This window comes from Aphelocoma coerulescens, chromosome 2 (assembly GCF_041296385.1).
Source record: "Aphelocoma coerulescens isolate FSJ_1873_10779 chromosome 2, UR_Acoe_1.0, whole genome shotgun sequence".
Classification (NCBI taxonomy): Eukaryota; Metazoa; Chordata; class Aves; order Passeriformes; family Corvidae; genus Aphelocoma; species Aphelocoma coerulescens.
The window spans coordinates 60,560,109-60,582,272 of NC_091015.1; the positions used below are offsets into that span (position 1 = coordinate 60,560,109).

General features: G+C 37.9%; 1 protein-coding gene across 9 annotated transcripts in view; it reads left to right on the forward strand.

Moving 5' to 3' along the window:
- The window catches only part of TPK1 (thiamin pyrophosphokinase 1), a 314,358-nt gene that overhangs the window by 43,604 nt on the left and 248,590 nt on the right, over window positions 1-22,164 (forward strand). For 5 of the 9 annotated variants that reach the window (XR_011149067.1, XM_069007750.1, XM_069007742.1 and 2 more), the window contains exon 2: window positions 14,235-14,309. The exons of 2 other annotated variants lie outside the window; for them this stretch is intronic. Coding sequence is in view for 2 of the 7 variants with exons in the window: in XM_069007750.1 (XP_068863851.1) it covers window positions 14,235-14,309 (75 nt within the window). In the remaining 5 variants the exon portion in view is untranslated. Of the gene's footprint in view, window positions 1-13,586; window positions 13,659-14,035; window positions 14,058-14,234; window positions 14,310-22,164 lie in introns of those variants that run through there. 2 more of the 9 variants (XM_069007745.1, XM_069007747.1) reach the window with 2 other exon arrangements.

Here is a 22,164-nt window from a genome sequence, read left to right on the forward strand (position 1 = left end):
CTGGCTCTGAAATAAAACAGCTTTTTGAAGAATAGATTATAGTTTTAAGCTTGTGACCTTGAAAACATTTCTTTCTACCTGTTAGCCTTTTAGCCTGATTTTTATCATTCCCATAATTCTAAAAAAGAAAAATACCATACTGCTTCCTCATTTTTAGCCTTTAATCCAGCTTGAAATTGGAAATGTTGGTTAAAGTTTAACCTAAGTGACCAACTGATATTTGAGAATAAAATATACTTAAATTATTTCTGTTAACAGAGAAGATGTACGAATATTTTTCTGAATCCTTGGACTTACCACACAGAAGTGCTTTTCATGACAAAATTTAAAACCTGTGGGTAAAGTTGTTGCCGTGTGCACGAGCTGTTGTCCAGAGGAGGAATAATACTGAGTAAGAGAAACATTATTAGAGGAAATGAGGATGAAAGATCTTTTGTCAACAAGAGAGGAGAAAAGAGTGTGATGTTGGTGGTTAAGGAACTCTCCTGATCAAACTCCAGGTTGTCCACTGCTATGTATCTTATTATTTCCTTTTTCTTCTGAAAATATGCCATTTAATTTCTTGGCATTTTTTTGTGTTTGAACAGTCTGATGACCTCTGTGATGACCATCTCCCCAGGGTTCCAGAAAGTTAATTTTAAGTGACTAGATCAATGTAAAGGCAGAAATTCTTTATATCTATATTATGTATTTCTGGCTTGTGTTCCTATTCCCATGCAGAAACCCTCCCAATTTCAGATGGGCTGTGTCTGGTTTTGCCACGGTGGATATTGGTGTAGTCTGAAGTTTGCAGTTTAGGTGGGAAGAAAACCCTGGGGACATAATTTCAGACTCTTTAACTTATTCACTAGGGGATGCTGCTTCTCATACAAATTGCTACAAATCTCTGTACTTAGTGAGGCCAACTGTGAAATGAGAACAATAATGCTTATGCCCCTTTGTAAAGTGATTTCAAATCTACAAATGGAAATTTAAGTTCAAAGCATTATTATTATTATTATTATTATTATTATTATTAACCACTTTTTCCAGATAGTGTAATGAAGATGAGAGAAGTGTATCTCCTTTTCTTACTATCTTCTCCCCAGATGTACTAACATGCTGGCCAGGGTGTATTTTCTTTGTCTCTCTGGATCTGATAAACAGCTGATAAGTCTTTTACCATTATGTTTAGTTTGCATAAATTATGCTTTTACATGTTAAGCCATTTTTTCCTCTATATCTTGACCCAAACGTTGTTTAACACATAAAAAAAATCTCATCAGGATAGAAACCATTAAAGTTTCCTTAAAAACTTTTATTTTAAGTGGGTGCCTCTAGACCAACTATTATATGATCATCAGTTCTATAAATTGAACTAATCTGTTAGCCCATGAAGCAGATGGAGACAGCCAAAGGTCTCCTCATGCAGTCATATTACAAAAGTCATTAGATTAAGAAATAGTAATAAACATGGTATAGTTTTAATCACCCTTCTGGTTTAAGCCTTTAGGATTTTCATTTTAAAGGGCAACTCCTTTGCTGCAAAGTCTAGAAAATCACTTTAAATATGTGAAAGCTAATGGTAAGACTGTATGTGAGACTTTTTTCACACTGAAAATGGCAACATTTGATTGATTTTAAAATCTGTCCAGTACGGTGAGGTTCAAGCCTTTGAAGCACAGTAATCAGTTGTCTGTTAAATCTCAATTTCTGGCTGAAAGTACTAATATGACTCAGGTTGCACTGGCTTTTCTCACTTGGTTGGGTGCTCCCTAGAGCACTGATCTTGCAGAGGTTCTGGTAGAAGACCTAAGCACTGTTAAAACGGAAATAAACCCATGGTTCTTCTGGAATGGATAATGTGGCTTTAAGGTTTAAATCTAAGCCTGCACTACAGTGCTGTTTTGGTGGATTTTTTGGACTGTGTCGCTGGGTGTGCTGGATGTTAAACATGTTTTTAAAGGGCAGTGCTTAATTGGTGAGCTCTTGGTACCTCTTTCTCATTATCATTCTGCTTGAAGCTGTGAGGATGTGTGGACAGCTGTGCACACTCAAAAGGCAAAGATACTTTAGAAAAAAAATACTAAAAAGCTGGAGAGAAAGACAGTTCTCTGTGAACTTTTTGGAGGATCACAAAGAGCTTGGTGGATTTGGACGGAGTAGTGGTGTAAGCTCTAAAATATAATTTGAGGTCCACTTTAAATAGTCAAATAAACCAGAAGACATCAGGATGAAATGACTTTATATATTCACTTCAGGAGAAGTAATAAAATTATTTACGATACAATGTTGTGTATAAGGAACCTAAATTAGGTCTTGGTAAGCAATATTGCTTATTTAAAAAGAGATGTTCACTAAGGCAGTCATTATACTTTTCTACTGTATGGATTTATAGTTTTGAAATGGTCATGCCCCATAACTCTCAATTAAGCTTGACAGTTTTAGCATTGAAATTGAAGTAGTTGGTTGGAAAGACAGTCTGCAAACAAGAGCCTCTCTTAATGGTCCCAGAGCTTGTCTTTGTTTACAGGCTTTACTGTATTGTGAGAAAAGGAAGAAAGTAACAATTATCTTTAATTATGCATCATGTGCAGCATGTCAAAACAAGGGACTGTAAACAAGCACAAGTGGCTTATAATAAAAGCGGTTCTCATAGACTTTGTGTAGTGACTACACCTACCGAACTTTATTGGTGTGACAGGTATCTTATGGGAACAGTTTGTCATAATGATTTGGAGGGTCTGCTTGAGTAAGTAGTCTACTTACAGGCATGACCTACTTTTTTGTGAGCTGATATTTGCTGGATATGGTGTCCAGTTCTGCCAGACTACAGTGGTCCCAGTAATGCTATCACACCATTTACTTGCAAAGGGCTTTTTCAATCTTGTTTAAAAGTTATATGAATGATGAACAGCTCTCATTACAAAATTTTCAGCATTAGGTAATTTTTTTAATACCTCTGGAAGAAGCATCAATATTCTGGTAGTGTTCTCAGTTTGTTTCTTTATCACCCCCTAGTTTTATTCCAAGGCACAGGTTTTGGGTGGTTCTTGATTTGAGTAAGCTTATTGTAGCTATTCAGTCAACAAAATTTTGATTTTAGGTCTTATTTTTCTGCCAGATGCAACACAATGACATATTACAGAATAAAATGTGAAGAGGAATTTCATCCAGGTTACATAAAAATTCCTTACCTGACTGATAATGTAATGCAATTTTCATCGCCTTTGTGGTTTTTATCTTCCTTTTTGTTTATTTTACCTTGTTTTCTCCAAGTGTAGATTTATCTATTTATAAAATATATAGAGGTAGGTCTTAAAAATGTTATGTTGAAAAAAGAAGCCAGTGGTGGATGTAAAGTTATAGAATGTGCTAAAACAGACAGAAAAACTGAGCTGCCTTCATCAGGTAAAAAAATTAACTCTAGAAATAATAAAATGAAGCTCATGAAATCAAAGACATAATTTTAGAAGTGAAATGTTTGTGAAGGTTGGGAAATTAGTCATTGCCTTTTCTTCCTATATTTGTTAAAAGAGTTCTCATTGTAGTATTGGAAAAGGTTCCCCTCCTCATGACTCTTTGCCAGAATCTTACTCCAGAGGCCTAAACACCCTCCCACTGCCACCACCACTTGTGTGGGCTGTTGCTATGACCACCTGGAAAGCCCCTTTTGCCCTTCTGAACCTTCTGGATGGCACTCTGGACCTTGTACCAGATCTACTCCCTTCAAAGTACAGAGGAATCTGCTTTGGGAAAACGGCAAGACCGAAAAGATGGTACAGGCACAACTGTCCTCTCTGGCATTCACCGCAAAGGGGTTTGAGGTGTTGCAGAACCAACTGTCTCAGCATGGATTGTCATGAAAGTATGTGAGGTGAAATCCTGGGAGTCAATGGGAGTTTACTCATCAGTCTCATCCATTATATCTGAGGAGTAAATAATGGTTACTGAGGTCACAATTTGCTCAACTTTTTTAAACTCATTGAACTTACTAAATATGAAATCCAACCATCTCCAAAGTCCATCATAACCTGGTTGAATGCTTGGTGCTTTTAAATAAGTGCTTAATTAGTGCATATGAGTTCAGGACAGTAAAAGATATTGTATTTCATTGGATGGCTGAACAGAAGTAGGGAAAGAGAAGCCTGTAATTATCCACACTGGAGTTTGGTCAGAAGCCATCTGTGATTTGTAATGTTTCTGATAAAATAAGGCTGAGGAGTGGAAAGGAACGTCTGTTTTTTCATATTGACTCATTTGCTGAATAGGAGTGTGATCTTCCTGCAGTCACATAATGCCTATTTTCCTTTTTCTGAAGATGGGACATTACTGTGTGCCGTCACTACATTATACTGGATTTTATCCCCTGGGCTATTCAGTAAATGCACACAGGACTTTCAGTCACGTTCTAAAAGTACACTTTTAGATGTACTTGTTCTGAGCATGGTAGTAGGACTGTATATACACATCAGGGGGAGAAATTGTACACAAAGAGTACAACCCATCAGCATAAATGTACTAAGAAGGAATCAAGCTGAGTTTGTCAGTGGGAATACCATGAGAAGTGGGAAGACTGAAGCATCTAAAATCCTGCTCTGTTGGATTTGGACATCTTATGCTGTGCTACAGAAAGTTATTCCCTCCTTTTATGACTGCTAGTGCTGAATCTGAAGATAGTGAGAAAACCACTCTTCTTGCCTGAAAATTATCCTACAAAACCAGAGGTTAAACTTTTCTCTGAAAGCATGTCACACATTAGGAAGGAGGCAACAATGGATATAGTGTTCTTGTAATACCATGGGGAAGTAATTGGAGGATGTACTCAAAGTGGGAAAGAGCGGTTTGAGTAAGTTGGAGCACAAACAGAGTTCAGGTCGGTGGACTGCAGAATCAGACTTCCCTGTTTAACTGTTTTATGAAAATAATTCCATTAATATATTTAATTTTGTCATGTCTGGAGAGGAGAGTACTGTCTTGACTGAATTTAGATGCGAATTCCCTCTGAGAGGGAACCAGAACATGGGTCATCAGCCTCCTGAGGGCACACACTAACTTTATCTATGCTGATAAAAGGTATAGCTCCTTCCCAGATTTTAAAAAGCAGATAGCTGACAATACGAAGCAGGATCTAACAGGTATGCTCCGAAAACAGCTACTTCAAACATGCCCTTCAGATGAGATCCGTAGAGAAATGTCTTGGTGGTGGATGGGTTGGTGTTTTGACATCAGAGGAGGCATCAGGTTCCATCAGCTTCTTAAATTTAAGGTACATCTTGGTGCAAATAGAAATCAGACTTTTACGTGCATAGGATGTGTTAGTGTCAGTAACTGGAGTTTCAGTGGAGTGCTTGGTAGCAGCAGAGCAGAGGTTTTAAATGCTGTGCAGTCAGGCACTTATGTGTTCCCATGGTTCCTACTCTTTGGTCAGTACTCCAATATGTGACTCATTAAATACATATTAATCTTTTTAATCCTGTAGAAAATATCCAGAGATATCTGTTGACCACAGATAGGTGAAATGGCACTGTACTGTTTGCTGAGCTGAATGTTTGCAGAGGGGGTAGTGTTTCGTACCTATTTGCCCAGAGAGACTGCTGACATCTGCCTGCCCTGCCTTGAGATTCCTTGAAGTCACCTTGCCCTTGCTGTGTGCAGATTGAGCTGATGATATCGACTGCCAGGGGAGCTTGTATGCCTGGTTGTATCCTTGGAAATGGAGACATCCCAGATACCAAGTATCGTTAGTGTGATGTATTCAGACGGTGTTGATACGGTGTTTTTAAAATGCATGGAGGGCAGTATATTAGACCTGGCTATTACGCAGCTAGAAAGTGAGCACCTATCTCGAGTTTTCTTTTAAGGTTGGAACTTCCTTGAATAGTAATAGTTGTTTGCATGGCACTGAAGAGATCAGTCAGTGATTCCTAAAGTTTTTTGAAAGGGAAGTTATTCTAATGTCTTTTTTTTTTGGGGGGGGGGGGGGGGGGGAGGGGGGTGGAAGTTATGAATAGAAGCTAACTTTGTACTGTAATTTGTGTTTATTTTCCAGCCTGAAGATAAAATGGAAATTTCATAGATTTTCTCAAGATTTGCTTATATTTTCACTTTGATGCAGATTTAAGCTCCAAACAAATGCTCTGTGCCTAGAAATTTTAAACACTAAAGTCAATTTTACCATAACACTATCAATATTTTTATAGCAAGCCTGTATGTCTATTTCTTGTCTCTTAAGATCTTCCAACTGGTATCAAACTTACAAGGTGTAAAACGGGTACTGTTTCAGATGATGACTTGCCTGTGAATAACAAAGCAAAGCACTTAGTATTTTTTTTTACAATGTAGTTGCAATGACATTCATGCATTTTTAAAGTTTACCTTAAGTGTGAAAGTTATGTCAGATTCTGCAGCCTTGGGGGCTAGTCTTGCCATTCTGCACAAAATTGTCTTTCCTCCTGCTATTTCACTTACTTTTCATCGCTTCGGTCTCACTCGGCTGTTTTTTCCCATGCCACAGGATGAAACGTATCTGAATAATATTCTAGACCTCTACTTGTCTGTGCCCGTATCAGAAATCTCTCTTTTTGGATTGTTGGACAATTTGAGTCCAGTCTTGAAAACTGGAAGAGTGTAAATGAACAGCTGATAACATCTCAGCTAAACAAACCACTGCTGTTTCCAGCTAATTCTGACCTTTGCTGTGCTCAGGTGGAAATGAAAGTCCAATTTACACAAAGTGCAGAATTATGGGTATATGGTCTGGCCACATCTCTGGAGAGAAGCAGCATGGGTGTGAGGTAAATCAAGCCAAAGGCTTTGCAGTGGGAAATGGTGCATCTGCCAGTGTGTGTCTCGAAGAGCCTGTTTTATGGTTTATGTACATTGCTGCCTCCCCACAGTGACTGGTTACTCTGTTGTTTCTTCTCAAATGAGAGTTGGTAATGGGACCCAAGCATCATTTCCATGTATATAATAGTAAGAAGTGTGATTGTTATTATTTCAATTTAAATAGACAGTTCTCATGATTCAGTTCAGTTTGGTGTTGCCCTAGAGAGTTGAATCCTGCCATGAAGTTTCTTTGTGATGCTGGACAAGTTATCTAAAACTGAAGATTCACTGCTGGGAACTGTGTGATCTTATTCTGCTTGACCAGACTATGTTTCACACATAAAGAGCTGAAGTCCCAAGCACTCAGAAATGCATCTATAGACAATAGGACTTAGTATGAAAAGAAGTGTCCCATCACACACTGAGATCAGAAATGCAGCTCTCAGATTCTCCAGAGAAGCACCTGAATTAATTGACAAATTTTGTTGCAAGGCATGGCACCCTTCTAGGCGCAGTGGTTGATGATGTGGGTAGATTATCCCATGTGTATGGCCATGTTTGTAACTTATTGTCAGAAATTAGTTGGTTTGAATTCATCCACATAAATTCTTGTAGAGGGTTCTCCAGAGGGTAACACATTGCAGCTTTTCAATAAGACTGTTTGCACAAATCCCCTTTTCTTCCTACTCTTCTTGCTGGAATTTGCTTGGAGAATTAAGAGCTGCAAAATATTTAAAAATCGATAGAATTTACATGAAAAAATTAACACTAAAATGCATTGATAGGGATAACAGTACTTTTGCATGAAAATCAGTTGGGTATGCATATTTGATTTATTCATTCAATAAGTTTGAGAACATGTTTGTAAGGTCTGTGATCCTTTTGCATAATTTGTGCTGGTTTATTATTGGAGTTGTCACTGTTATGAGGAAAATTAAATGGCTTATTTGGAGGCTTGGGATTCAGTGTGGTAAAAAGCAGCTACACAATGTTTTATAAGTAGTGGCCATAATTAATACAATAATCTAAGCTTAACTGTTTCTCTGAATTAAAGCGGTCAACTACCTTTTCAGCAAGAGCACAGATGGAGGAAGTAGATTTTACTGACTTGACGTTTTTCCATCTTCAGAGTAGTAGTTCTGCAGGAGTTGTGAAATTTTTAAAAAGTGAAATATTTATATTTTAGAGTGTTGATTTGGTCTGCATAATGATTCTATGAAATGATCCTTTTTTATATTCCTTGCTATCACAGCAGAGCACTGGACTTCCCAATGAAAGGAAGCACTGTTAGGGGAAATCTTGGCTCAAGAAAGAGAACAGCAGAATGAGGATTGTTTTTGTATAAGGTGCACTATTTGTTAAGTTCAAAGTGAGTCTCTAGCCTGAAAGATAACCTTAGAAAGTAGCATCTTAGGATTTGATGTTCAGTGCTTCTTCAGGAATTTATAATGCTATATTTGTAAGTTTTGACTTAACTCCCCCTCACACCTTCCCTACATGATAGATAGAAGTGTCAAATTGTCTATTAAGTATAAAAATCTAAAGTTAGAACCAAATTTTGATGAGTATAAAATTACAAAAGTGTTATGTAAACTGAACTGATCTTGTGGCATTAGTCATGTTAGTTTGGTAAAGGCATTGTTTAAAAAATATAAATAAAAATTTAAGAGTCAAAAGCCATGTGGCTATTGGCATATTTACATTAACATTTTATTTTGGATCAAGAATATGATTTTGAAGCAAGTCTAATGATCCTGCCTGTTTGCTGTGGTTTGCTTTACATTGCAGAATGGTTTTGGAATATGTAAACCAATTTCCTTTTGGATAAAAACGTGCTCCAGGCATGCACATAATGCTCTCCTACTGCTAATACATCTACAAAACCAGACTATGCTTAACCTGAAGTAGCCTCCCTCTCTCCCTTTCTCCCAAAACATGTGTAGTGTGAATATCATACCTTCAGCACCAACAGTTTTGCTTTACAGACTGATTTTATTCTGCTATGCTGCTTGCTAAGGTAGACCTACATGGTGCTCGTAGTGAGCTGCCAAAGACATTCATTGATAAAACCAGAATCTTGTCTTGTGAGGCAGAAGTCTCTTTCAGGAAACAGGGAATGCTCCTTAGTCTGATGGACCTGTGCCACCTTAGTTTCTGTGTAATCAATCATTTACTTCATTCCTAGTGGAGAGATTGTTCCTTTTGAGTATGTTTGGGAAGTGAATGGTAGCTCTTGAAAAAAGCCCTGAAGCAGAGTATCAGTTTTGGATTTAACACTTGGAGACAGGTGCTTACTTGGCAGAAAATGGTGTAGATTTGGCGCTGATCCCCCAAACTCCTTTGTTTTAGTTTGAAAACCTCAAGTTGCCTCGGTAATCTTGCTCTGGTGATCTGTAGCAATAACCTTATCTAATGTCACTGTAGTTTTGTTATATTTGCTGGTTTCATGAACTGCTTTCTTTAGGGTTTATTATGATGGGCTCACAGTAAATATCACTTATGTGGAATTATTAGAATCTCAATTTTGATGTTAATTCTTGTGCAGCTGAAGAAGCTTCAACTGCCATACAAAGAGCTGCCTCAGCCTGTTGCTCTCCTATCTTATCAGTCAGTTTGGGAATTGTGAAAAAAAATCTTGTTCCTTCCTACATACTCTGACATTTAAGTAGGCAGTGACTGTTCATTTAAAATTAATCTGATGGGTAGAAATTTTCTCAGTAAGTTATGGTACCAGAAACCAATTTTTTTTTTCTTTTTATGTTTTTTTTTTGTTTGGGTTTTGGTTTTGGTTTTTTGTTTTGTTTTTTTTTTTTGGTTTTTGTTGTTGTTGTTGTTGGGGGTTTTTTGTTTGGGTTTTTTTGTCTGCTGGTTTGGTTGGGTTTGGTTTTTGGGGTTTTTTGTTTGTTTTGTTTGGGGGATTTTGTGGGTTTTTTTGGTTGGTTGGTTGGCTTGTGTTTTTTTGTTTGTTTTTACTGTCATGGTATATTTAAATATATATCATGATATAGCTGTAGACTGATGTGAGAGCAGCAACATGAGCAGGAAGAAATTTTCAGTGAGATCATTCAGAGCTTTTTCTCTCAGAAGCTGTTGGAATTCCACCTATATGATCAGGAACGTGTGTACTGTAGTGTCTTTTCAATAGATCTTGGTTAGTATCTTGGGTATTTAGATATATTTCTATCAGTACAAAAATTTTCTGGAAACTTATAACCAACTTCCAGCTTTCAGCTCTGCACCTGTACTACCTGTCTCTTTCCTACTTTTTCCTCTGTACTAAACCTGATTCTTTGTTGATGTTTGATAGATCACTGTAAAGGAAAGGAATGACTCCTCTTTAGGCAAACAGTAAAACACAAATACCAAAAAACAAAACCAAAACATCAATTGTTTATTGGAAGCCCCTTTCTACAGCCAAAGCTCTGACTTTGAAGTCATGTGCCCCCCATTGTGTATTACCATTTGCGTCATGTCAGAAAGTCTGGGAATAGCAGTGATCTTTCCCAAAGGCCCTCTTGTTTGAAGCATTGAAAGTTTTTTCCTTGCCTCAGAAAATTCAATAGCCAAGAACCTCACAGTATGCAGAAAAACTCCTAGTGCTGTGATTCTAACACTGAAAGGAAGCAAAGTGGCATATATTGTTTTATTGGCAGGGTAAAGGTTGTCTTTAAAAATATAGATGCCTTTTGCATATGCTTTGTGACAGACATACAGCCTGAAGACTGGCACATGGCAAGGGGAAATCAATAAAAAATGCATAATGATATTATAAATATTTATAAAATATCTAGATGAGTATAATATGACAGGGAGAAGCCAAGAAGGCTTTTCGAATAGCAAATCTGTGCTCTAAAATATATTGGAATTGTTCTGAGTGAGTTACAATGTGGTAAAAAGTCATTGCATAGGCAGTGCATAGGCTATCAGGGATATTCACAACACTTTGATAGAAGTCCTTTTCAAAGCAACCATGAGAAGTTTCATCACAGAAGTTCAGCTTAATAATTTTAGAAAGAAGGGAAAGAAAAAAGTTTTCAGAAAGGATGAGATTATTCACTGATGTTGCTAGTAGAAACTTGTAGGCATTGTTGATTGATTGATTGATTGATTGATTGATTTGTAACTTAGGACAGGTTTCCAGCAGGATTAAAAGTGATCCAGCTTTATTCAAAGATTAAGAATTTTCCAAGTCTGCTAAAAGACTTTTTTACTATATTTTTTCATAAAGCTGCCTGTTCACATAGTTGTGCACATGTTAATACATACTTTGTAAGTTATGCCAGTAAGACTGCAAGGTTTATAAGCATCAAATAGAAAAACAAGAGGGGGGAAGAATTTGGTTCCTTAAATGCAAGTAAAAATTTCCTATAGTCATCCTCCTTTCTTGTAGAAATCAGGCCTTAAGTGCATGGCTAATTCTTCTACAGGAGGACATTTGACTGTGGGAGTTGAGTCCATTTATTCTCTGTGTTGATGTAAATATCAAGAATAAGCTGGAGGTTTTTTAGGGAGGAATTTATTCTTTCCTGCTTTTGCTGCAGATGGTTGAATTTGCTCAAGAGCTGCAAAAGTACATAATGAAAAAGAAAATTATACTAAAAATGGAAGACACTATGCAAGAGACAAACTTATTCTGCCTTTAGCAAAAGGCTCACAAAAGTTTCTTCAGTGGAGATACCTATATCTGGGGACAGGTTATTTTTGCTGCTGATTCCTTGCTTACAGAATCCTCTTTCCCGTTAGTCTAAACAGAGCACAATGTCATTAATGGTTGGGTCAGGGTGCTAATTATCTTTTGAAAAATAGATGGGCAGACAATCCAGGAGATAGATGCTTCCTAATTTGTTAAGGGCTTTTAAAGATAAATGGCCTTGAAGTAGATTTGTTTTCAAATGGATAGCCAGTAGAGTGCTTGGAGCAGTGGCACAGTGAGCTCTCATCAGTTTTTCTCAGAGTAATGGGTGTTGCATATTCTGTCTGTTAATGTGGTCTTTGCCATCAGATGTCCCAATTTATTAATAGTTTTTAGGGCAATGGTTGTTAATTATTGCAGCTCAATTTTATTACTGTTTTACATCTACCGAGGACTGAGCCTTGTGTGCAGCTTTATATTAACTCAGCAGGCACCATTAAAATACTGACATTTAGGCTCATTTTGGCAGCATTAATCATAGCATTTTATCATGCATTAATTGTATGAAATGACTGGTTTGAAATGACTGGAGTGTTCACTTCTTTGAGAGCAGGTGAAACAATAATTTCCATTTCTCCACTTTTTCAACCCATAACTGTACTTTTAAAAACCCAAAAACCAGACAATGCTAAACACATAACCCCACCCCCATCTCCTAATTGTGTGTGCTGGGGGCACCTGCTTGGCTTCTTTGCAATGACTGAACATGTAAGACCCAGCATCTCTTACGGGCCTCACCAGAAGCTCTTGGAGTGTCATCTCTGAAAATCAGCCTCAGAAATCTCTGTGTGGACACCAACAACCAGGCCTTGGCCTTAAAAATGTACCCTAATATATATAACAAGAGTACAATGATGTACAAATCCCGATATGCAAAAAAAGCTGAAATCTATGGCTGTTTTCATATGCTGATAAGGCTTAAGGGTTTAAAACAGGCACAGAAATGCCTTTTGTGATTCACTAGCAAGAACAGGCTTACAGCACCCATGTCTGCTTGTATTATCATACCAGTAACAGAACCTGGGATATTTGCTGGCTATTTTCAATGGAGGGCATCACTAGATGATTATGTTTAACACAAAGAGTTGGCAGCCTTTCTCACTTAACAATCATTAGGAGATCTGCTGCTGAGGTCCCATTCTGTGAGGCAGCTGGAAATTGGCACTTAGTTTGAATGTATTGTTTTCTACCTTTCTCTTAAAGTTCAAGGACAAGGCAAAACTGTTCAGACTACACAAAGAAAAAACTTCCTCACTTTCCTGTGTTTACTTGGTCCTTCCAACCTCTCCATTTATTTCCTATGAAAGTTTATTCCCCTTTATATACATTAATTAAATGGAAGTGAGGCCCATGTCAGCAAAGATGCAAGCAGAAGACATGAGGAAAAGTATTTGAAAGCACCAGGCAGAAGATAGCTGTGATATTCATGTTGATTTTTTACTGGAGTAAAAATCATCTAAGTCTTTATTTATGTTTCCCTTGATTCTCATGAAGGAGGACAATACTGTTGCTTCTGTTTTAGGAAACTGAGGCATCGAATGGGTCAGTGGGGAGGGAAACCCTAAATCACTCAAAAGAAAAGGTGCAGAAGATGCAGAACAGTGGTATCCCAGTGTGCTAACCTTCACTTCATTCTCCTCACCACACATTTAATTATTTTAAAGACTGCTCCTCCCAACTCCAATCCCTAGATGTTCCTTCAACTTCAGGAATTTTCAGTATTTTCCTTGATAACATCATATGGCTTAAGCCACAGGCTTCTGCTGTAGCCTTCTACTTCCTGCTATCCTGATCTTCTCAAAAGACTTTCTAGTGATAGAGGGTTTTTTTTTTCAATTACAGTGGTTTCACATGACCAAATAATATTCATTAACTTGACTGCCTAAGGTTATCAAGCTCCAGGGGAAACTTGTATTCCTATATGATTGGCAAGATAATTAGGAAGTGAAATAATGCAAATCCCACCACAGGCAGCCATCAAAAGATTTATGTATTTACTCTTTGAATTCAAAGTGTATCATATTATAAATATTTTTTTTTCTTTTAAGGCTTTTCACAGTGCACGTTTTGCAGGGGCAAGAGGCTTTATGAGGTCAATCAAGTTGGGCTGGTAAATCCACTGAGATTTTTGGTCTGCAGTATCACCTAGATAACACAGGTTAAAGTACACTTTTGCTTTTATTACCTTTTGGTTTTAAGCTCCTGGGTCATGGCCTTTCATTCTTCATTTGTAACGTATCTACCACAATTAGAGTTTCTAATGATATGAAAACACAGGTGCAGAAGCCACTGATGGCAGCAAGAGTTCTGCATCCTCCAGGAGGGTGGAATATTGGATGTAGGTTAGAGACATCTTTATATGGAGTCTCCTCCAGCCTTCCCCATTAACAGAGACCAGGGTGAAGCTCATATCAGTAATTGCTGCATTCAGGCAGCAGCAGCGAGTGGGAGATTAAATGAGAGAGCTATATAGATGTGGGGTCCTGTTGAGGATGGCCTTCAGTAAATAAAAGTCACTTATAAATTGAACATTTAGCAAAACCCTACCAAGTAAAAGGTATCTTATGATGTTCTGACAGCTTCTCAATCTGACAGTGGTAAAACCTAAGAAGCAAGGAAATTAGTGGAGTTACTCTGATGTGGTTGGACTAAAATTAATCTGGCAAGAAGAAAATTTTAAAAAAGGACAAAAAATCAGTATTCTTGCTAATGAGAACCAACATTTATCTTACAGGGAACCTGAAGTTTTGCCTTCTGATTCTGAACCAGCCTTTCAACAAAGGTCATTTTCATTGTCTGTGGAGCAGAGGTAATAATAACTTACATACATCTTCATTTGCTTATTTTCTTAGCTGTTACCCAGCTAATGTACTTCATGTCTCTTGAATTACAGTGTGTCAATTTCCTCTTTACTGGAGCAACCTTCTGGTGAGGGTGTGAATTAGCAGAGTATGTCCCTTGTTGCTGAATGCAGCAAATGAGCTGATTATGCAAATTCTGCATCCCTGCATTGCATATGTCAGTGGCAACTTTGTGGACTGATCTGTGTAAGACTGTAGCTTTTCAGAGGCTTTTTAGGAATAATCATTGTTTTGCTGACAAAGTGTATCAGGTCAACGGTGCATTTAAGAGTCTGGAAGTGAGCATTTCCTTAAAGGTCATCAGTGAAATGTGTTAAATTTAATCAAAATAAAATGAACCATGTAGATATTAAGTTGTGAAAGCGGTGGGGAATTTGCGTGCTTGTCAGAAATATGCAAATCAGATTTCACTACCCCTTTGTTAAATATGCACAGTGCTAATCATCATCTCTGGTATGATAGCTTCAGATTTACTGACATTTTGTGGAGATACGTAAATCCTTACAAGCTTGGAGCTATTAATTTCTCCATGCAGGAATGTAGTCCTTCAGAAGCTTTCTGAAAAGCCACAGGAACTGTCTCTAACTTGTTCCCAGGATGGGAACCTTGCAGAGAGATTCCTCCTAACTGGAGCAGATAGAGCTGTTTGGTTGCACCATAGGCGTAAAGACTGGCAGGGGGTAGCTGTACAGTTTAAATGAATTGGAATAAGGGATGAAATGAGCTGAATGTATTTATAACTCTTAATTCCAGTAAACCCAAATTAGGTACCTATATAGCCAGAGGAGTGATAAAAAAAGGGAGTTGTACAAGATGCTTCAAAGCATCTGAACAAGTGCTGTACCCCAAACAGACTCACTTTCATTTGCATAATCAACAAGAAAGTAAGAAGTGCTCAGTGGAAGGGCTGTACAGTTATTTTATAGATGTGATTCTATATATTTTTTCATTTAAAAAGATATACTGAAACACCTGCTCTGTATTAAATAGAGAAGAAAACAAGGTGAAGTATTTGATCTCATTTCTTTGTCCCACCTTTACTGTTTGGGGATTGGGGTTAAAAAAAAGTCAGTAAACCAGACATTCACACCTTCTGAATGGCAGTATTTAGTGTGTTGTAGTACCTTGCATGTATTTCTTTTTTGCTGTATTTTGTTGATCAGACTTTTATTTGTCTGCCCTTTGGAGTTTTAAGTCTTTCTCTTTTGATCAAACCTTGGGGCATAGAGTGCTCCTTACTGTAACACTAATGAGCCTTTAACTGTAGTGCTTCTGTGAAGGGTTAAAATAAGGAGCTGAATAAAATCAAGTTGGCCAAAGACTGTCTTGTTTGAAACTACCTTAATGGGTTCCTGTTCTTTGAGCATAACTGTGTTGAAAGTGTTCACTGGTGCTGTAAATAAGTTTTCCAAAGAATGTGTGGGAGAAGCAGAAGTCCTAATTAAGCTTCTAGGACTTTCGCTGGTAGATTATTTTAAGAAATAGATGGATATTTTCTATCTAAGTAAAATGAAAGATGGAGCTGGTTACATGGTAAGCATGAAATGTTTTTCTTCAAAGCATCTCAGCTTCAGCAAACCTTAGTGAGTCCCGGACAAGGTTTTGGTAATGCCTGGCTTACAGTACCAGTGGACTACTTTAGGTGTCAGCAGTTTTCTGGATCCTGCTTCTGAAGGAGCATTAGCACAGGGACTGTTGCAGGACTAGGAGAACCTGGGGGTTTGGTATGTGAACTGAAAGAAGTTCTGAAAGAATCATCCTTAGGAAGAGTGCTCAATGACCAGCTGTATATGCTTGAGATACCATAAAGGAGAGATGAGAAGGAAATAATGGAGCTGTTAATCCACAGCTACACAAACTGGGGAGGGGGGGGGGGGGGGGGAGGAAGGAGAGAAAATGCAAAGGAAAAAGAAGATAAAATATCGTCCCACTTCTCTGAGTTACAGGAATCTTGGGTGTTATACTGAGTACAGAATGCTGAGATGTGTTTTTTTCAAGTAGGTTGTGTCCTATCAAAATAACTTCTTTCATTAGCCCTGTCAGTTTAGTGTCAAGTAAAAATGGTGTGATGTGATATGTCCTAAGTTTAAAAAAAAAGAAAAATCACATCAATAAGTGGCTATTCTAGGCTAAAATCATCCCAGGTGTAACTCCTCTTGACCTCAAGAAAAAGTGGTTGCACCTAATTAACCTTTGTCTTATTACACACGTGTATGAAATCTATTTTTACTGACATACTTTCAAAAGAACTATTTCAGTCTGTACCAGTTTGCATGAACTTCCCTGTGCTTTGTGAAGGACACTGAAATCAGATTTCAGCACTTCAGGAGACATCTTTTACCATTCTTGCCATACAAGCTGGATAAGTGACTATGAAGCAGTACAAGCTAAGGACTATATGATTTTAGTCTATTATGTATCATTACTGTAGTAAATCAATCTAGAATATATTCACTTATTTGGTGTTTGGTACAGTCATGTGGTATTAGTGCTGTCCTAAAAGCAGGATGGATGAAATGCTGGAGAAGGGATAGTTTGCAAAAGCAGGATGACGACTAATATGGCAGAAAACACTGGTTGTTCCCTGGAGGATTTATTGGGTTGCGTATAGTGAAAAGGGGACAAACCAAATAGAAGGAGAATTTAAAGGGGATAGGTCAGTAAAGGGGAATAGGTAATGTGGAAAATATATGGAAGGGTCAGGCCCTGCTTTTGTCAGAGCTGCACATCTTTCCGTCTGTGAGTTTTCTGTAAGGGAGACTGGATCCAGTGGGCCTTACCTTAACAACTCTGTCACACATGCTAAATTCCTGCTTATGCAAAGCTCCTAGTTTGAATCCTGTTTAATAATAATTTTAAAAAATGGTTGTGAAAAAATCCAGTTTGAATTAGTCTCTCTGGCTACTTTTCCAGTGACTTCAAATGTAAATATCTCTTTCACAGAATTGACTGTGAGTTGAAAGTCTGAAGCTGTCTTTATGTTACGTTTGAAAAGTACAGAAGCCCAGGTTTTAGTGGCTGAAAACAGAATGGGCTTTCTGGGGAGTAAAAGAAAGTTCCTGAGACTTTGATTTTGCTCTTTAAAATCTCTTTAATCAGAAATGCAATGACTTACTTATTCCAAGAATTTCAGCTATGTCTAGTGATTGCAAGTGCTCTGGTTTTTTGATGTCTCCCTAGGGAAGAGGGAGAATTATTGCTGAGAAATCACCTCAGTGAAATTGTCTTAAGTTCAGCATCTGAAAATTGTTTTTTTCTGAAAACATTACCCCTACAAGCTACTCAAACAATCCAGAATTGTCTTCATGTCCCTGCTTTACAATAGGATGTTACATGGCTGTACATTGCAGCATACTTTCCACTCTTAACTGTTGACAGTGACAGCTGTAAAGAACAAGGAGCTATGCTCTGGAAAATAAGATTATTATTTTAAAAAAGTGAAATGGCAACATTATACAGCAATCTGATAAAGCTGTGCTTTACAGTAGGAAAATGAGTCCATGTGTATTTTTTAGTTCTCACAGTGGTTGTGATGCACTGGCCACTGTGCCTCCTTCAAAAGGATTGTGATTTCTTTCCACAAATAAACTCTTTCTGTGAAAGCTTTTAATCAAACAAAACATGTTGAACGACTTTAAATACTAGCTATTCACACTACCAAATGTACTTGGCTGATGTATTAAAATAAGCTACCAACATCCCTTTGGAATGGGCTGATTGAATCCTGACTTGTGGGAGGTAGGTTTAATGTTGGACAAGCAGATGGGAAGGAGACATCTATGCAACCAGGCTGCAGAAATGTCTGTCCTTCAGGTGCATGTCTGTTAATAGTCTCTTCCATGGACCATTCTTTTCAGTGAAGGGGCTTGGGGTCTAGCTCTGTCTTCTTACACTGGTCTATAGACAACATGAGCAGCCACTTCATATGCATAATGTATAGGTATTTTGTGACACCTTGTAGATCATGACAATGGAGGAGCTCCAGAAAGAGGAATGTTGCTCATCCTGGAGAGTTCAGCTCTATATTTTGTGGGGGGTCTATATACTGAGATAGTAGAAATCATTCTTCTACAGCAGCAGTGTAGTAAGTCAAATCCAAACTCTGTTAAATTGTCTTCATGTAAATGGCATTTTCTTAGACTATTTCTATTGTGATGTCTTATCCATAAACTGAGTTTTTTGCAATTTTCCGTCTCTATCAATACCCATATTGCAACAATCAAAGCAGCTGTTGCATTCTAAATCTTATCTTGAACATCAGGCAACTTTGCTGTCAAGGCCAGCCTACTCTTTGGTGAAAATGCTGATAATGAATGGTTGGTTAGCACCTAGAGGTGACTGTGCATTACAAAAAATCTCCTCTTAGTAAATAATCAAGTCAGGAAAGGTGCTGATTTGTATCACCAATTTCCAAGTCATCTGTCTTTGAATGCCACATGCTCCCATACATTTTATGTTCCATATGCTTTTGTCTGCAATGTAATTGGTGATTGATATTTTGAATGTCTTCAGTTGAGGTCCAAGAGCTATGTGTAAAGGGAAATAAGATACAAGTGGCAATATAAAGTTCAGGTATCAGTTCAGATGTACAGAGGGGAAGATTACAGATTAGTTGGAACAGTTTTACTGTCTCAGAGCAGAAAAAAAGATAATGTAGTTTAATAAGAGGAGGGGAAATAAACTGACTTTCCCTGGTGCTATTTTTTTCTTCTCTATGATTGATACCTTTTCCTCATTGTCTTTAGGGGTTGAACTCACCTACACTTCCAGAATTATTAGTACATGCAGCCATTCACTTGCCCTTTTACCTGTCATCAATGAACTTGCCTTGTTGGCATATGGTGAGCTTTTTTTCTCACCTTTTATTTTCATTTCTAGCTGAACTTACTTGTAATATATCTCAAATTTGTACTGGACCCAGAATTGGCAGTTGGCATAAAACTTGAGGGAATTCAGAGCAGCTACTATTAATAAATAGGAAAATGTTCATAAAAATGGTGATTGGGATGTCACATGGACTTGTATGCTTTATTGCACTTTCCAGCAGGCGTCTTAGACTAGCAGTAACTCTTACTGCTGGCCTCAGCTAAACTATTCTGTTCTCTCCTGCAAACAGAGGGACTCTGTTCTACTAAAACATCAATGTGAAGTTCGTTTTTCCATATTTGAATCAAAACAGGAATCTAATTTCTAGTTTGTATTTAATAACTTAAATTTGATGTTCTGTGCCATTTAATTTAGATTTTAACAAGATTTTGTTATGGTGATATGCCTGTTGTTAGATTGCATGCAGTGAGTTAGGTCCTGCAACTACAGGAGTCTCAGAGGAGTAATTTCAAGTGTTCTTGGGGGTAGGGAATCTATGATACACTTTAGGAAAAAGAAAATCTGACCCTCTCTAGGGCTGGCTAGCCCCATGCTTTAGGCTTGGAAATGAAACACAGAATCATTTGGAAAAGACCTCCAAGATCTTCGAGTCCAACCTTTGATTCATCACCACCTGGCACATGGCACTACGTGCCACATCCAGTCATTTCTTGAATATCTCATAGAGCTGTGACTTTATCACTTCCGTGGGCAGCCCATTCCAATATTTAACAACCCTTTCTGTGAAGAAATTCCTTCTGATGTCCAGCCTGAACCTTCCCTGGAGCAGCTTGAGGCTACATCCTCTCATCCTGTCACTTGTTATCTGGGAGAAGAGGCTGACCCCCACCTGGCTACAACCTGCTTTCAGGCAATTGTAGAGAGTGATAAGGTCTCCCCTGAGCCTCCTTTTCTCCAGGCTACAACCCGAGCTCCCTTAGCTGCTCCTCATAGGAATTGTGTTCCAGACCCTTCATCAGCCTTGTAGCCCTTCTCTGGACATGCTCCAGCACCTCAATGTCTTTCTTGAAATGAGACAAGACAGAACTGGACACAGGACTCAAGGAACAAAGTAGGATCTGGATCATAGGACATGCAGTAATTTGCACTAGCAGGGATTTTGGGAAGAGAGTTTTTGTAGACTATGCTTTGCCTATGACTTGGTGTATAAGCTTGATTTCTACCAGATTTTCAGTGGTGAACTGGAAGCTTAAATTTATCTTTAGAAAACCACGCTTAAAACGCCAGATTTGTGACATGTATCTTGTTAGTGCCTTTCTGGTTTGGAATTTGGGCTCTTGAGAGACATAGCCTAGGTGTGTGGACAATTTAAAAAGTAGGTCTTGCTGATTTTTGTGAATTTTTAGATAGTTATTGGCAAAGCTGAGGACAGAGCTGATCTTCTAGGCCTTTTGCACAGTTCAAGTTCTCTCACCGTAGTAGATGCTGTGACAGAATGAGGTCTCTCGATAAAATTTGAGACATAGTAAGCTAGATATGTTTTGTTGTTGATTTTAGTTCTCTGCAAATCCAGCAGCAGGAAATTCTGAGATCTGAGAGGATTTTTTGTTTGTTTTATGGAATTGAGATTTTGTTTGAAAAGAGAAAAAAGAAAAAAAAAAAAGAGTAATTAAGATTCCCCTCTGTGATGCTCTGAAAAACTAAACTTTGCTGAGCTGAAGTTCAGAGTAACAGAACAATAGAGAATTACTTTGAAGTACTAGTGAGAAGCATAACAGGTGATTACAGCACAAGGAAAAAATGGGAGGTTATTAGAGAGCTTTTTCTATGAAGCCAGGATGCAAATACCATTAGGGGAGTTCTATTGTCACAAGATTTGCTGTATAGAAGTCTTTGATAGCATCTTGCTATAAATCTGGTTACCATGATGTTTCCCAGAGGACTGTTGAAAGAAGGCGCTTTGGAAAATATTGTCAGGAGAGTGCTTTGGAACACCCCAAGCAGAAAGAGAAGCATAAGGCAATAGAAAAAAAGATGATTCATGGCTCATTTTGTTAGTGATTGAAGAAGAGCAGTGGTCCTGGGAATGAACTAAAGGAGGAGAGGTGAATGCATGAGGTTAGCATAACTAAGACCTGTGACAGAAAAGAGCAGGTTCTTAATCCATAAAAGGAACTCTTGGATTTTCACTGCCTGCAGCTACACAGTAAAAAGCATTTTAAAAGGTTGTTTCTCTGGGAGTTACTACAGGTCAAAAGTATTATTTTCATAGCTAGAGCTCAGCATGAATCCATTACTAAGGTGAAGTGTAAGGTCTTGTAAAATATGGATGTTATCTAGGGTTGCCGGTGTCAGGGTCTTCTCACTGGCTGTGATGGCCTTTGGATCAAACCCTTGTGTTGTAGTCTTCCTTTTTCTCTTACTCCAGGGTTGCCTTAGGCCAGACAAACCTTTTTTTAATAATAAGGAAAAAAAAAAGAAAAAAAAAAAAGAAAAAAGTCCCAAGTAGCCCACAGTGGTACATATGGCTCACCTTGGTCCAACGCTTACTTCCAATGCTTTTTAAAAGTGGATCTTGGCTTTTTAATTTGCTTGAGTCTTGTTATATTTCCAGATTTTGAATTTTAAAAGTTTTGATTGTTTTATTACCATGACTGCAATTATAAGTAACTCATCCAGTGAACAGTTTAACTCTTCTGTAATATGTTGAGATGATGCTAGTATTATTAGCTACTTGACTGATGGCATGTGTATCCTTCACTATGTTCAGTGCCTGAAGGGACATCAGTAATTTGAGAATATGGATGGTGGGTTGCTGGTTTTCTCATCTGAATGGTTTACACGCTGTCTTGTGCTCACCCATATTATCAAGTATTAAAATTGAACTGTAAATTCATGTAAGTCAGAAAATAGCTAACTTTTCTGCTCTACTCATGATCTCTTCTCTTGTGCAGTAGGCTGTTTTGTTAGATTTCA